General features: G+C 36.3%; 1 protein-coding gene across 1 annotated transcript; it reads left to right on the top strand.

Annotated features, from left to right (window-relative positions):
• The first annotated feature begins 11,179 nt into the window (after window positions 1–11,179).
• LOC145577565 (plastid-lipid-associated protein, chloroplastic-like) lies at window positions 11,180–15,032 on the top strand. Its single transcript, XM_081635056.1, has 3 exons — window positions 11,180–11,802; window positions 13,601–13,796; window positions 14,520–15,032. Exons 1-3 carry the CDS (start codon window positions 11,357–11,359, stop codon window positions 14,829–14,831), a joined length of 954 nt encoding a protein of 317 aa, XP_081491182.1. The 5' UTR covers window positions 11,180–11,356; the 3' UTR covers window positions 14,832–15,032.
• Window positions 15,033–15,290: the final 258 nt, after the last annotated feature.

Raw genomic sequence — 15,290 nt, 5'->3', positions numbered from 1 at the left:
AACCAATATATGTGATATTTATTATGATGATTCTGTGAGTATATGCGTATGGTATTTGAACTAGAGTATGATGTCCCTATATTTTCAGGCGTAAAACTACCATGGCCAATAACGCCGCCCTTGCTGAAGCCATCCGAATGTTGGCAGAGAATCTGAACCAAAACCGAGGGGATCAGCTTGACCCCCAGGCAGAAATGTTCAAGAAGCTAGCACAAGTGAGACCCCCAGTGTTCAAGGGAGGTGCTGACCCCACCTTCTTAGAGAACTGGATACGTGAGTTTGACAAATTGTTTGTGGCACTGAACTGCCCTGATAATTTGAAGGTGGATCAGGCAGCCATGTATCTTAAGGACGAAGCTGACATTTGGTGGAGAGATAACTTTGAGCTAGTGAAAGCCAAGCCTAACTTTGGGTGGGAGGTATTCAAAACCGCTTTAAGAGACAAATTCTACCCTCCTTTCCTAAAGAAACAAAAAGCCCAAGAGTTCATAAACCTGGAAATGGGGCAGATGACAATCTCTGAGTATTATAATAAGTTTATGGCACTTGCTAGGTTTGCCCCTGAAGTAGTACCCACCGAGGAGCTGAAGGCTCAGAGGTTTGAGCAAGGGTTAACTAACCAACTGCAAAAAGACCTAGCGGGGAAGGTATTTAAAACTCTAGACAAGGTATATGAAAGAGCTGCCCACATGTACCACCTAAATTCTAAGAGTGTGGGAGAGACTGCCAAGGCCGGGGAGAAGAGGAAGGACTTTGGGAGACCAGAGCACCAAAATAGCTATAAGAGGCCTAGGAGTGGGAACTCATTTGATAGAGGTGACCAAACTGCTAGCAACTCTTCTACTGTTAACAATGGAGAGAGAACCTACCATTGTAAGAGGTGTAGGAGAAACCACCCTGGGAGAGATTGTGATGGGAATTTAGTGACTTGTCGGTTCTGTAACAAGAAGGGGCACAGGGAATATGAGTGTTACACCAAACAGAAACAACAGGGAAATGGTGGAAATGGTGGGAATGGTGGGAACACTCAACAGAGGCCTAACAACTTCAGCAACCAGGGGAACAGGGGAAATGGTCAGAATGGGAAGTTTGGCAATGGTAGCAACAACAACAACAGATCTGGCAACAGTAGCAACAACTCAGGCAACAACAACAATGGTTACCAGGCAAGAAACAACACTCCCGGACGCTTGACTGTGATGAGCAAGGGAAAAGCTGAGAGGTCCTCAGATGTAGTTACTGGTACTTTTTCTATTCATTCTGCCTCTGTCAACACTTTGTTTGACTCTGGAGCAGCTTACTCTTTCATTTCTACTTCTGTTGTGCGCAAATTAAACTTAACTGAGTCCAGTCATGTTGATGTGTCGGTTAGTCTGCCTACTGGCAAACTTGTCCATTGTAATAGAATATTCAAAGGCTTGCCTTTGAAAATAGGAGAAGCTATCTTTCCTTCGAATCTTATTGAGTTTAATCTAGGGGATTTGGATGTAATTCTGGGGATGGATTGGCTGAGCTCATACAAGGCCAAGATAGACTGTGAGATGCAGAGGGTGCAGTTGAGAGATCCTTTGGGTAAGACGGTGTCATATAGACGTTTAGGGAAGCCTAAGGGTTTTGGGATTATTTCTGCTTTGAAGGTCAAGAAGCTAGTGAGTAAGGGATGTCCATTGTACTTTTGCTGTGTCCAAGATTTGAGTATGAGTGAGAGTAGGCGGATGGAGGATGTACCCATTGTGAATGAGTTTTTAGATGTTTTTCCAGAAGAGATTTCAGGAATGCCACCTAAGAGGGAACTTGAGTTTACCATTGATTTAGTCCCAGGAGCTGCACCTATCTCAAAAGCACCTTATAGGATGGCACCAGCTGAGATGAGTGAGCTAAATGCTCAATTACAGGAGTTGTTAGACAAGGGGTTCATTAGGCCTAGTGCATCACCTTGGGGAGCACCTGTGTTATTTGTGAAAAAGAAGGATGGAAGCTTGAGGCTATGTATTGATTACAGAGAGCTGAATAATGTGACTGTGAAGAATAAGTACCCTTTACCTAGGATAGATGACTTGTTTGACCAGCTAAAGGGGGCAAGTGTGTTTTCGAAGATTGATTTGAGGTCGGGGTATCATCAGTTGAAGGTTGCAGATAAAGACATTCCAAAAACAGCCTTTAGAACTCGATATGGGCATTATGAGTTTACTGTCATGCCTTTTGGGTTAACCAATGCACCAGCCATATTCATGGACTTGATGAACCGAGTGTTTCATGAGTATTTGGATAAGTTTGTGGTTGTATTCATTGATGACATTTTGGTGTATTCGAAGAATGAGGAAGAACATGCTGAGCACTTGAGAACTACCCTTGAAACCCTTAGAAAGAACAAGTTGTATGCTAAGTTTTCTAAGTGTGATTTTTGGTTGGAGAAAGTTGCATTTTTGGGGCATTACATTTCGAAAGAGGGTGTATCTGTGGATCCTGCGAAGATTAAGGCAGTAAGTGAGTGGCCAACACCTAAGAATGTGACTGATGTTCGTAGTTTCTTGGGATTAGCTGGGTATTATAGAAGGTTTGTTAAGGATTTTTCGAAGATAGCTAGACCCATGACTACCCTTATGAAGAAGCAGAGTAAGTTTGAGTGGAATGAGAGTTGTGAGTCAGCTTTTCAAACCCTCAAAGAGCGATTGACTACTGCACCAGTGCTGGTATTACCTGATGGGAGAGAAGGATTCGAAGTGTATAGTGATGCTTCGAAGCATGGTTTGGGATGTGTATTACAGCAGAATGGAAAGGTGATCGCATATGCATCGAGACAACTGAAGAAACATGAGGTCAATTACCCTACCCATGACTTGGAGCTTGCAGCTGTTGTGTTTGCCTTGAAGATTTGGAGGCACTACCTTTATGGTGTTTCTTGTAAGATCTTCACAGACCATAAGAGCCTAAAGTACATCTTCACCCAAGATCATTTGAATATGCGGCAACGTAGATGGCTAGAGTACCTCACAGACTACCATGTCCACATTCAGTATCATGAGGGAAAGGAAAATGTAGTTGCTGATGCCCTTAGCAGAAAGTCGAGTCATAATGTCAATGCTTTAATTGTGGCTAATGAGTTGTGTGAAGATATGAGGAGATTGAACCTTGAGGTTATCAATCAAGGAGAGTTAGAGGGATTACTGAGTGCTTTAACCATCCAACCTACCATATTTGAGGATATTAGAGAAAGGCAACTGGAGGATGAGTCGTTTCAAAAGATTAGGGATCGAGTGACTAGTGGTGCGGAGACTGAATTCAAGATTCATGAGGATGGGAGTTTGAGATATAAAGAGAGATGGTGTATAACACAGAAGTGCGAGGAGATTAAAAGAAAAATCATGGAGGAGTGCCATAATACACCTTATTCAGTTCACCCCGGGGGAGATAAGTTGTATAAGGACTTGAAAGAGTTCTATTGGTGGCCGAATATGAAGAGAGAGGTAGCTGAGTTTGTATCCAAGTGTCTGACGTGCCAGAAGGTGAAGATAGATCACAAGAGACCCATGGGAAAAGTACAACCCTTGGAGATACCGGAATGGAAGTGGGACTCTATATCCATGGACTTTGTGACAGGCCTACCCAAGACTCGTTCTGGGAATGACACGATTTGGGTGATTGTGGACAGACTTACTAAGTCAGCGATGTTCATTCCTATCAAAGAGACCTGGAAAAAGAAGCAGCTAGCAAGTGTCTATGTGAAGAATGTAGTTCGGTTGCATGGAGTTCCTAAGGACATAGTGTCAGATAGAGATTCGAGGTTTCTATCAAAGTTTTGGCAAAAAGTGCAGGAGAACCTTGGGACAACATTGAAGATGAGTACTGCTTTTCACCCTGCAACAGATGCCAGACTGAGAGAACAAACCAAACTATGGAGGATATGTTACGAGCTTGTGCTTTAGATTTCCAAGGAAATTGGGAGGATCACCTACCTTTGATAGAATTCTCCTACAATAACAGTTACCATGCAAGCATCAAGATGGCACCTTTTGAAGCACTATATGGAAGGAAGTGCAGAAGTCCAGTTTGCTAGAATGACTACAGTGAACGGGTTACTTTGGGTACAGATTTCATTGAGGATATGGTGGGCAAGGTGAGACTAATCCAGTCGCGTATCAAGGCAGCACAGGATAGACAGAAAAGTTATGCTGACTTAAAGAGAAGAGATGATGAGTTTAATGTTGGGGACAAGGTATTTCTGAAAGTTTCTCCAACAAAAGGTGTGATGCGATTTGGCAAGAAAGGGAAACTTAGTGCTAAGTATGTAGGGCCATATGAAATCCTCCAACGTGTGGGAAAGGTGGCTTACAGATTGGCTTTGCCAATGGAGTTTGAGAAAATGCATGATGTGTTCCACATTTCCCAGCTAAAGAAGTATGTGCCTAGTGAAACCCATGTTTTGCAACCGGAGACTATTCAATTAGATGAGTCTCTAACTTATGAAGAAAGACCAGTAAAGATACTAGATCACAAAGTGCGCAGTACTAGAAACAAAGATGTGAAGATAGTGAAGGTCCTTTGGTCTAATCAGGAATATGAAGAAGCCACTTGGGAGGCCGAGGAAGAAATGAGGAACAAGTATCCCGAGTTATTTGACGAGGTGAGTTACGAGGGCGTAACACTTTTCTTTTGAGGGGGGAAGAATGCGATGTAATTTCGCGCTTTTACCTTAATTATACCATTTATTGCTTGATTTTGCACGTTTTTGCATGTTTTTGGTTATCATTATGCATTATTATTGCGTTTACATACAATAAAACGTATGTACACTTAAGCCAAATATGAGTTCATTGAGTACAAAGTCCGATTTGTTAAGTATGTTTGTTAAGAAGCAAGCAATTTACAGCAATACAAAACACAAAAGTTTGAACGATTTTGAAAAAAAAAATTATGGTTTTTGGGTTAAGTTTCGAGGGCGAAACTTCTTTTAAGAGGGGTAGATTGTAATCCCCCACATTTTAATTTAATTACAATTTAATTATATGTTATTCTTGTAATTATATTTATGGTAATTTTATTAAATAAATTATTTTATGGAAGTTTTTAAAATAAAGTAGTGTTTTTTTTTATTATTGATTTACAAATAATCCTAGTCTATTTAGGAATACCACTCCTAATTTAATTAGGAAATTAATAAGCCCAAAATAAAAACCCTTATACCCCTCCTCCCTCATTCTATCTCACGTAAAAAAAAAAAAAAAAAAAAAAAAACACTCTCCTACTTCCTACTGCTTTCACGAAGAGAAGAAGAAAAAAAAAAAAAAAAAAAAAAAAACCTGCTGCTGCCGCCACTGCCCTGCCGCTGCTGCCGCCACTGCCTGCCGCCGACCACCAGCAGCCCAGCCCAGCAGTTTGCCCCTTCCTCCTTTCTCCTTCCCTTATTTCTCCTTCTCTTATTCTTGTTATTTTTTTAATTAAAGTTTTGATCTTTATTAAATTTTGTTTATGAATTCTTATTATTATGGTTTGATATTATATTTGGGTTATTAAAGTTTATAAATTTATGAGTTTCATCATGTTTAATTTATTTAATAAATTTTCAGATTTGGTTTAATTATAAATTTAGGGTTTAAATGTTGATTTTTCATGGTTTTAGGGTTTAAAACATACTAATTAAGTTATCTAACTATATTATATGTAAATTACGTTTAAGTTCAATTATTTTGATTATTAATAAATTTTCAGATTTTGTATCTTCTATTTTGAAGCCTCTAATTGCGTTGAATTGATGTATTTTTGGGTTTTTAACACTCTAAATTGCTATATGATGGCTTTTTCAAATAATTATGCTTATGGGATTATTTTATATGCTTAAACCAAATTTTCAGATTTATTTTACCACTTTAAAGTTGCTGTAATTTATTATTAAACACTATATTTTCATGATTTTAACACCTAAACTTGTAGTTGGGATGTTGTACTATTAGTTTTGGCTAATTGGATTAATTTAAGGACTTTATTTTAATGGTTTGAGAGGTTTTTAAATACTTTAGTATTGCTGTAATTTTAATTGCTTTGGTATTGATTTATTCTTTATTATTTGGTTAAGGAGAGGACTTTGTAGAAGGTGATTTCTAGTCTTTAAAGTGGCCAATCGCATTGTTTACTCAAGGTACGTACAAGTTACAAAACCTTGCTTTTAGGTGCATGTTTAAGGATGGATCGAGAACTTAGTACCATGTCTAGGGATGACTGGGTTAAATTGTTTGGTTATACATTGTGAATTTCATTTGATGTGCATTATTTATTATTGCAATTATTGGTTATGTACTAATTATGCAAGGTGTGCTTAGAGGCAAAGGTATGTGATTGGTGAAATGATTCAATTATTACTCATTCATGATTTAATGAAATAGGATGAGTAAAGGAATGGTTCATGTCTTATAAGACAAGGTTAAGAGTTTGGGGTGCCTTATGCACTCAAGGTGTTTATACACCGAGGTAGTAAAGGAATAAATAATAAATGTTGCTTGCCACTAATAAATCAAGAATTGAAATTGAAAAGTTGTTTTATTTGATTGAATTGATATTGGATTGATTGAATTGTTATGCATGTGAGTCATCACCAAGTCTAAACCTGTAAATCACGTAAAGTGCAAGATGGATGAGCAATAAAACTCTGGATTGGTGCACTTCTGGAGTAATGACAATCAGGGGTTGGGGTACATGGGGTATTAGCCGTGTACTTTTCTCGAGGCCGTCTGATCTACGAGTCTCTTATTTCAAATACTTTTTTTTATAAAACTAGGAGTTAGGTGAGATCTCATACTAACTACGGTCACGGAGTCGCGCCCGTGGTCGTTGGATGTTTATTGATGTTTCCGAAAGGAGGCATGGGGTTTTTCTTTATTGATGTTCCAAATGGGACATGGGTTGGACAACCTTGTCTATTGCTAAATCCAATGAATAAATTGAAATGAGTTAGCTACTATTAGCTAGTGGAGTCTTAATAAATTAAATAATCGAGTCGTGTGTCGAGTTTGTGATTTAATTATGCGTATGATTGATTATTAGTAGCATGTTAAGTACTTCCTTATTTTACTTTGCAGCTTGTATGTACTCAGCTTTGCTGATTGCGTGCTTTTGTGTGTGTGTCCTTCTTTGGTCATGGCCTTCGCCTTCAAATGACCCTGTGACGATCCAATTTTTACACTTGTAATATTGGGGAGCAGAATAACCACAGGTTCTCTCACATGCAGCATTCATCAGGGTCGTGGGATCTTGAGTAGAGAGTTGGTTGCTTATTTTCGCGTTTCTTGCAAGTTTGATTTTTTTTTTTAACTCGATTTTATTTGACACTATTTCTCTTGGTTTAAGTTTGTTTTAACACTGAATTTTAATTACTTACTTTTACTTTTGGGTTTTGAATAAGGGCCTTAAAGGTTCCAACTTGTAATACTTATTTTGATTTAAATACTTTGCTTTGAGGTTTATTTAAAACTGTCTTGGTTTTCCGCTGCTAACTTCTGAGATAGCCTTAACGTTTGAACACGTGGCGGTAGCACACCAGTAATTCTCTTGGATTTGTTCAGGTTATTTACAGGTTTCTCACAGGTTTTTAAGAGAGAATTATTGGGGTGTTACAGTTAGGGCTAAACTCCGATGACTACACTTCTAGAGAGAGAAAGTATTTCTTAGATTCTTACTGTACTAATTACACACTCCAACATTTCATTGTATATCAATATTATGTCCATGAGCAAACCCACGTGTGAATGAAAATGTTGTCCTACATTAAAAGAGTGAAAAAGTGAAGAGGTATATTGGGATGTGTATCCCACATTGCAGAAAAAGAGAAAGTTGTCACTTGCTAAGGGGCTACTCTCCTCATTGCCATTTGGTTTTGAGGTGAACCTTCTTGGTCATATAAAGTGGACAATTGTGACGGGTGTGGCCCAAACCTGTTTATCAGTTGGGGGGGGGGGGGGAAGAACAAGAAAAAGAAATTAAAGCATACTCGTCTTAAGACTCGTAACCATTATACATAGGCCCGGACCCGACTTTGCTATCTTGGGTTTATCAGCCCAACCCAACAGCACAACATTCCTTTTCTTGATCCTTAGTAAAATGTATACTAGCTTGAATATTTAATTAGACTAATTCATTTATGAAACAAAGACTTGGACTATACGGAGTATTATTCGAACTGAACCTCGGCTAAAGGCTCGGAGCTTTTCAATTTAGGGTTAAGCACCTAACGTAAGATTTAGAGCTTCTCAATTTAGAGTTAAGCACCTAATTAGGCTAGAAAAATCTTATGTCAATACAACCTTGACTTGAATTGTCTTAGTCCACAACTTGACTTTAAGTTGGTTAATTATCAATTAACTAAGACTACATAAGATAAGTTTTGGCTTGATCAGACTCATAGGCCCATGGTTAACCAGCCAACTCGAGTCTTTTTTACGGAGTATGAAGTTTATTATGATGTACATCATGCCATAAAACAGGACAACATTTAGAGATGGGCAAAGAGCCAAAGGCTGGACCGACAAGAAGGTCAATTAGGCCCGATACAACATGAATATACATTGGTGGGTTATGGGTCATGCTTGAACATCATTTTCAAATTATAACACGATCCGACACCAGCATGACGAACCAATTCACATGTTGGCCCTTTATTTTGGACCAATTTACCAAAAAAAAAAAAAAAAATTAAAAAAATTAAGAGGCTTGTTGGCACGTCATGAGTTCATGACATGTGAGTCAGCCTGTGCTGTACTTTGTTTATGAATGATCGTCACAAGTCCTATCCAACATGATTACTTCGTATTTGTTAGCCATTTTAAATACAAGGTACTCCCTCCGTGTTTTAATAAGTGTTACACTTATCAAATTCGACCGTATTTTAATAAGTGTTACACTTCTTTTTTTGGCAAAAAACTACATTTAAATATTATATCTCTCTCCTCTCATGGTCCCCATCTAAATCCACTACGACTTTTTTTTTTTTTTATTATATCTTTCCTCTTACATTCATTACTTTTCAATAAACTATTAACCCCATTATCTTTCTTTTATATTTTTTTAATACTCCAACTACCCAACTTACCTCTTATTTTATTTAAGTCAATTAAATTGCCTAAAACTATGAGCCGGTCAAACTATAACACTGATTAAAACACGGAGGGAGTAAAGTGACAGGACATATGTTTGTGGCACCCACCTTTAATATCAAATAGAGGGAGTTAACATAGTAAATAGGTACTCAACTTTCTGATTTTTTAGGAATTGGGCACTCAACTTTATTTTTTAATCAATTGGGTACTCAGAAGCTAACTTTTGTTAACTTATCAATTTTGTTAACTATAAATAATCTGGGCTTAGCCCTCTTTCTTCAAAAAAAAAAAAAAAAAAATCTAAAACCCGTCAAAAAAGTAATAAAAATTATTTTTCTCAATTTCTATTTCTTCATGAGTGAAATACTTCACGTATATTTCGTAAATTAGTTCCCCTGTCTCTTATAATTTCAATCTCTCTTTCTTTCTTCTTACTCTGTATTAATTCATTATTAAGTAAATAGAATAAACTACCGATGAATAACTCTATGCTTCTACCTCAACAAATTAAAAGAATCTGTCAAAAAATAAAATAAAATAAAAATAAAAATAAAAGAAAGCTTAATTTAAGAGGTATATATATATATATATATATATATATATATATATATATATATATATATATATATATATATATATATATATATATATATATATATATATATATAAACTTAATTCAATTACGAAAGCTAATTGCCTAAATTCTACTAAAAATTTAAAATGTTACAAAAGGTAAAATTTATCTTGAAGACTAGAAGTACTAGCTTTTTAGTTTGAAACTCCATTGATAAAGATGCTTTGAAAAGCACTCACATGATTTTGCCTTTGAAAAAAATTAATTGTGTCTTAAAGGAGCATTAATATTTAACATATTAACGTTACCAATTATTATACAGAAGTTTGAATCAAAAGATTGGAGTGGGCAGTGAATTTTGCCTTTAGTGTTTTTGTTTGAAAGGTTAAGAAGCCAGAAGCCTTCTGGTGTCATCTGTCATGAGATGAATTATAATACACAATTTTTTGACGGAAAATAAAGTTGGTTATTAACGGTGTTAAGCTAAACTACTCACTTGATTAAAAAACAAAGTTGAGTACCCACTTCCTAAAACTGAAGAAAGTTGGGTACTCATAACATATCTTAACTCCAAATAGAGGTAACAAATTAGTCGGTCAAGCTTGAAGGGTCATTTCTATCCTAAGAAATACTTTGGGCCAAGACAACATCTATGGACTTTCATTTACAGATAATGTTATCGGGAGTCCAACATTCATTCTACTTTAAGGCCTTCTTATGTTATGTATACAAATGGAAGGGTCATGTTATATGCCAGGGTCAAAGTAGGCCAATCACTTGAACACCCCCAGGGGCCCAGCCCATAGCAAATTACGTGTTCTTTCTTCCTTTCGCAATGGAACATTGGAAGAATGAACCATCTAGATTCTACTACAGTTTTTCATTAATTTTATTTTTTTGCTAAATGTCACTAGCTAGATTGTATTAAAACCAAACAAAGCTTGATGACCCCTAATTTGTCAATCATAAAATATTTGTCCTGTTTTTTTATGGCTCTGGCAATATGTTTTTTCTTTCTAATCCATCCCCAAGCTTAGCTTAGTAGTTATAATCCATACGGCCATATCAATAGTTCTACTTAGGACTTGCTCACTTCAGCTTAATTTCAATTCAGTTCAGCTCCAATCACTTCAGTTCAGCTCCTAATTTTCTTCTCTCATAAAATATTTGTTTCAGCTCTATTCAATTAAGTTCAACTCAATTCAGCTCAATTCAATAAATGTGAACAAACCCTCAGTGTAATTAATATTTGTACATACAAGTGAAATTCAAAGACATTAACGATTATAGTTGTAGATTAGCAAGCTGGTTAAATTATTACTCGTACACTTAATTTAAAATGGACCTATTATTAGGCTACAAAAATATTCAATTTCAATAATACTCCAATTTTTGGATAATTAAATTTCATATTTTTCATGTGTGATGTGTGGCTAAAATCAGTCCATTAAATTCTTAGCAATTATTTGGGTGGTGATAAATTTTTCAAATCACCAAATTTTCACAACAAAAACACCAAAAATACGCACCACTATAAAATATCATCTCCTCACACAGTAACAGCTACCAAGTGCATTTCCGGCATTTCGCTACAACAAAATCATCAATTCTTTAAATTTCCAACACTTTTTCCACATAAAACAAATTTTCCGACACTACACTTCCCAGAATCTCGCTAATTTTTCGTCAGAAAAAAATGTCGATAATTTCACAATTTTGCCAACTACCCATAAAATCCCACAAATTATCCTCACAAACCCAGCAATTTCCCCCAAAATCTCCTCTCTTCTCCTCAACCCCACTAAAACCAACAGGGGCAAAAAGGGAATTCAACACCATAAAACTCAAAGCAACCTCATTAGACGATGAGTGGGGCCCAGAAAAGCAGAGCTTTAACAACAGCAGCAGCTCCGGCGGCGGAGCAGTGGCGGTTGCGGAGGAGGAGACGACGGTTGAGGCGGAGGAGATTTATAAGCTGAAAAAGCGGTTAGTGGATTCGTTTTATGGAACTGATAGAGGATTGAAAGCAAGTAGTGAAACTAGGGCTGAAATTGTGGAGTTGATTACGCAATTAGAAGCTAAGAATCCAACTCCTGCTCCTACTGATGCTCTTCCTCTTCTTAATGGCAAGTGGATTTTAGCGTGAGTTGCTTCTTTTCACTCTCTCTAATTCTTTATCTTGATTGTTTATTAAGTTTACGGGTTAAATGATGTAGACGGGATTTATCTCGGGTATTGGGTAAAAACTTAAAACCTCGGAAATATGATGTAGACGGGATTTGTCTCGGGTATTAAGTACAAGTAAAAACTTAAAACCCCGAAAATTTTAACTGACTAAGCTAGTTGAGATATCCGTATATATGCTACTCTTTGTGTTTTAAGATTTTGTGATTGTATATTTCATGAAATTGATTTTTTTAGGTGGATTATACATTTGATCATTTCAAGTGTGTGTATATTAAGGTCTTAGAAGATTAATTGGGAATTTAGCTTGGAAATAAATAAGGATATGTAACTACTTATGTGAAAGATCTTTTATAAGAGTTTGATAATATACACACTCTTAATAAGTGTCAACATAAATGGATATTATCTTATAACTTGATTATGAATTAATAATATTTTGAGGTCGGGAAAAGTATATGTGAAGAAAGATTAATTTTGTTGGCCAGAAATATAACAAAAGCTTGCTAAATTCAATCTAGAATGTCATTTGATAGCTGAGTTCATATACTTATGTAATCTTGAATCTGGGAATTTACTGGTTGATCTCAGTGATTGACTAAGTTAATCAATCAAGTGGCATTTCTTAATAGAGTTGAAAAATTGGTTACATTGAAATGATTGAATAAACAATCTACATGCATATGCAATTTGTAATTAATGAACATACAATCGAAAAATTTGATTGATTTTGAATGTCACTAGAGAATTGGAGGGAAAGGAAGTGAAGAGAAAAGAAGGGAATCATCTTCCTTTCTTTGGATATCTTTTGATAGGAGGGAAGGGAAGGGAAATGGAAGGGTTCATTTTCCCTCCCTCTTTAATAAACCCAATCTTTCCAATTGTTGGAAAGATATGGAGGGAAAATGTAACCGTACCTTCTCCTTCTCCTTCCATTCCTCCCCTTTCCTTTTTCTTCCTTCCCTTCCCTTTGTCTTTCACTTAACTATCCAAACAAACCGTTGAGGAGATTGACTGGATGCTGTTCCTGGTACTCCATTCTGTTTTCTTAATTAACTCTCGAGTCCAAGCAAAATATTAGATAATAATGCTTGTATTACTAAATTTGTTTTTTGGTATTCTCAAGATTAGGATTTTTAGGAAAATTTTGACCTTTTGAGTTAATGTCGCATATTGTGAGTATTGAATTATCAAGAGGATTCACAAGGCAGGAAAGTGCAGAGTTTTGAGGCTTAAGCTTTACTAGTTGACTAAGCTAATTGTGTTGTTTTGTGTACACAAGTATATGTGGGTCTTAAGGAAATGAAAGCATTGACAAGGATAGACATCACTAGGATGATCTCCATATTGCTGTTCTGCAAAAATTTCCCTGAGCCTTTCAACTTAAATTTAGTTTGCTCAGTTTGCCACATACTGAACAGTTGATCACCAGTATATGTAGCTGTTCTGATACCTTATATCTGAAATCTGAATACTGAATTGGCCGCAGACTATTAAATGTCAATTATTAGAACACCATTCTGTATGTTCCTGTTAAACTCTTATATAATTTTGTTAACTTTTATAGTTTCTGTTATGTGGTACAGACAACTATGTCTAGAATGAATATTCTTCTCTTGCTCGGTTTGCAATCTGTTTTTGGGACTTACTGATGAGTAAATCACATTTTGATCAGTGTATAAAAGGAAAATTGTTTGTGGGTCATATACCCGTTGTTACTGAAATAATATATCATGTATATCTTTCATTTTGGCAGGTACACATCGTTTTCTGGTTTGTTCCCATTGCTTTCCCAAGGGAGATTACCACTGGTCAAAGTGGACGAAATCTCACAGACTATTGATTCTGAGAATTTTACTGTCCAGAACTCTGTGCAGTTTTCGGGTCCTCTGGCCACCACGTCTCTTAGTACCAATGCGAAGTTTGAAGTCCGCAGCCCCAAGCGTGTTCAGGTATCTTTTAGATGCTTCTTCTGGCTCTTTGAGAGACATATAACTTAGTCAAACATAGATGCACCATTTTGATGATAGACTTGGTTGTTTTTGAAAAATTCCTTACGCTTAGCCTAAATTTAAGCTCCAAGAGTTCATATTTAATTACTCGGTGGCGGAAGATGCACTGATGGATTTGGAATCTAGATCATGTACTTGGTAAAGCTATGACTTCACAGATCTTGCCTGTTTCCCTTCCATGTATATCTAGTAAAGTATCCTAGTTCCACTGGTATTCACCATTCCTAGGCTTGCTTTCACATTTGGTCACATATTTATATCGATCGTTCACTCTTAATTTGCAAGCTTTGTAGTGAAGTCTTGTTTCGTAGACCGTAAGTTGTGGTAATAAGTAATATGTAATTTTGAAAGGAAAAATCTCTTATCAATGTCCATGGCAATGCTTGTCTGCTTCTTTCATTAATACTCAATGGATCAATTGACTTATTACCACCTCTAGGAGTGAATAAAAATTTATAATGAAGAACAAGTTGGGAATAGAACTGATCTCACAAAGTTAGATTCAACTTTACCATTTGATACTCAGTTATTCCTGAATCCTATTGACATATTGCACTCCTTTATTTCTGTATTTGATTTGATTTTATTTATTTGTTTATTTTTTTAAATTTTTTTTTCATATTATAAATTGCTTAGATCTAAATGTTCCATCATCCCTTGCAGATCAAATTTATTGAAGGAGTCATTGGCACTCCCCAGATAACAGACAGTGTAGTTTTACCTGAGAATGTAGAGTTTCTGGGGCAAAATATTGATCTCACACCTTTGAAGGGCCTGTTTAACTCAGTACAGGACACCGCTTCATCAGTTGCAAGGACAATTTCCAGCCAACCACCGTTAAAGTTCAACATTGGTCAAAATGAAGGCTCATGGTTGCTTACCACCTACCTCGATCAAGAGCTTCGAATCTCAAGGGGTGATGCAGGCAGTGTGTTTGTTTTCATTAAGGAAGGCAGTCTTCTCTTGTCTCCCTAAACGAAGTTTAATTCCCCTTAATTAGTGTATACTGCGATCTAGATGGGTGTTTATACTATGTTGTCACAATAAAACCACCAGTAATTGGTGCAAATATTATACAGAACGGTAAGAAAGTTGTATGGCCTCTTGTATATTGTAGTTCACATACTGTATCAAAAAGATTATATAATATGCTTTCAGTGATGATATACAGTAAAACTCTGTTAAATATAAGAAATCCAAGAATATCAGAAGTAACATCTGTTTCTAACGTTAAGAACCAACTGTCACACTTGTATAATTGCTACTTCCATGCTAGACTCAACTGTACAGGTTAGTATTGCTCTGTATTTGTAACTTGTAAGTTTTACGTCCCCATTTCAAGATTTGTATAGTTGTGATTGTCTACTATAATGTCCTAGGAGAGTAACAATCACCAATCCTGAGTAGAGTTCTATTTGATCTTGGATATGGTGC

This window comes from Chenopodium album, chromosome 14, assembly GCF_948465745.1.
Source record: "Chenopodium album chromosome 14, dcCheAlbu1.1, whole genome shotgun sequence".
Taxonomy (NCBI): Eukaryota; Viridiplantae; Streptophyta; class Magnoliopsida; order Caryophyllales; family Amaranthaceae; genus Chenopodium; species Chenopodium album.
Note: the sequence above shows the minus strand (reverse complement) of the source record. Positions and strands in the feature narration are given on the sequence as shown.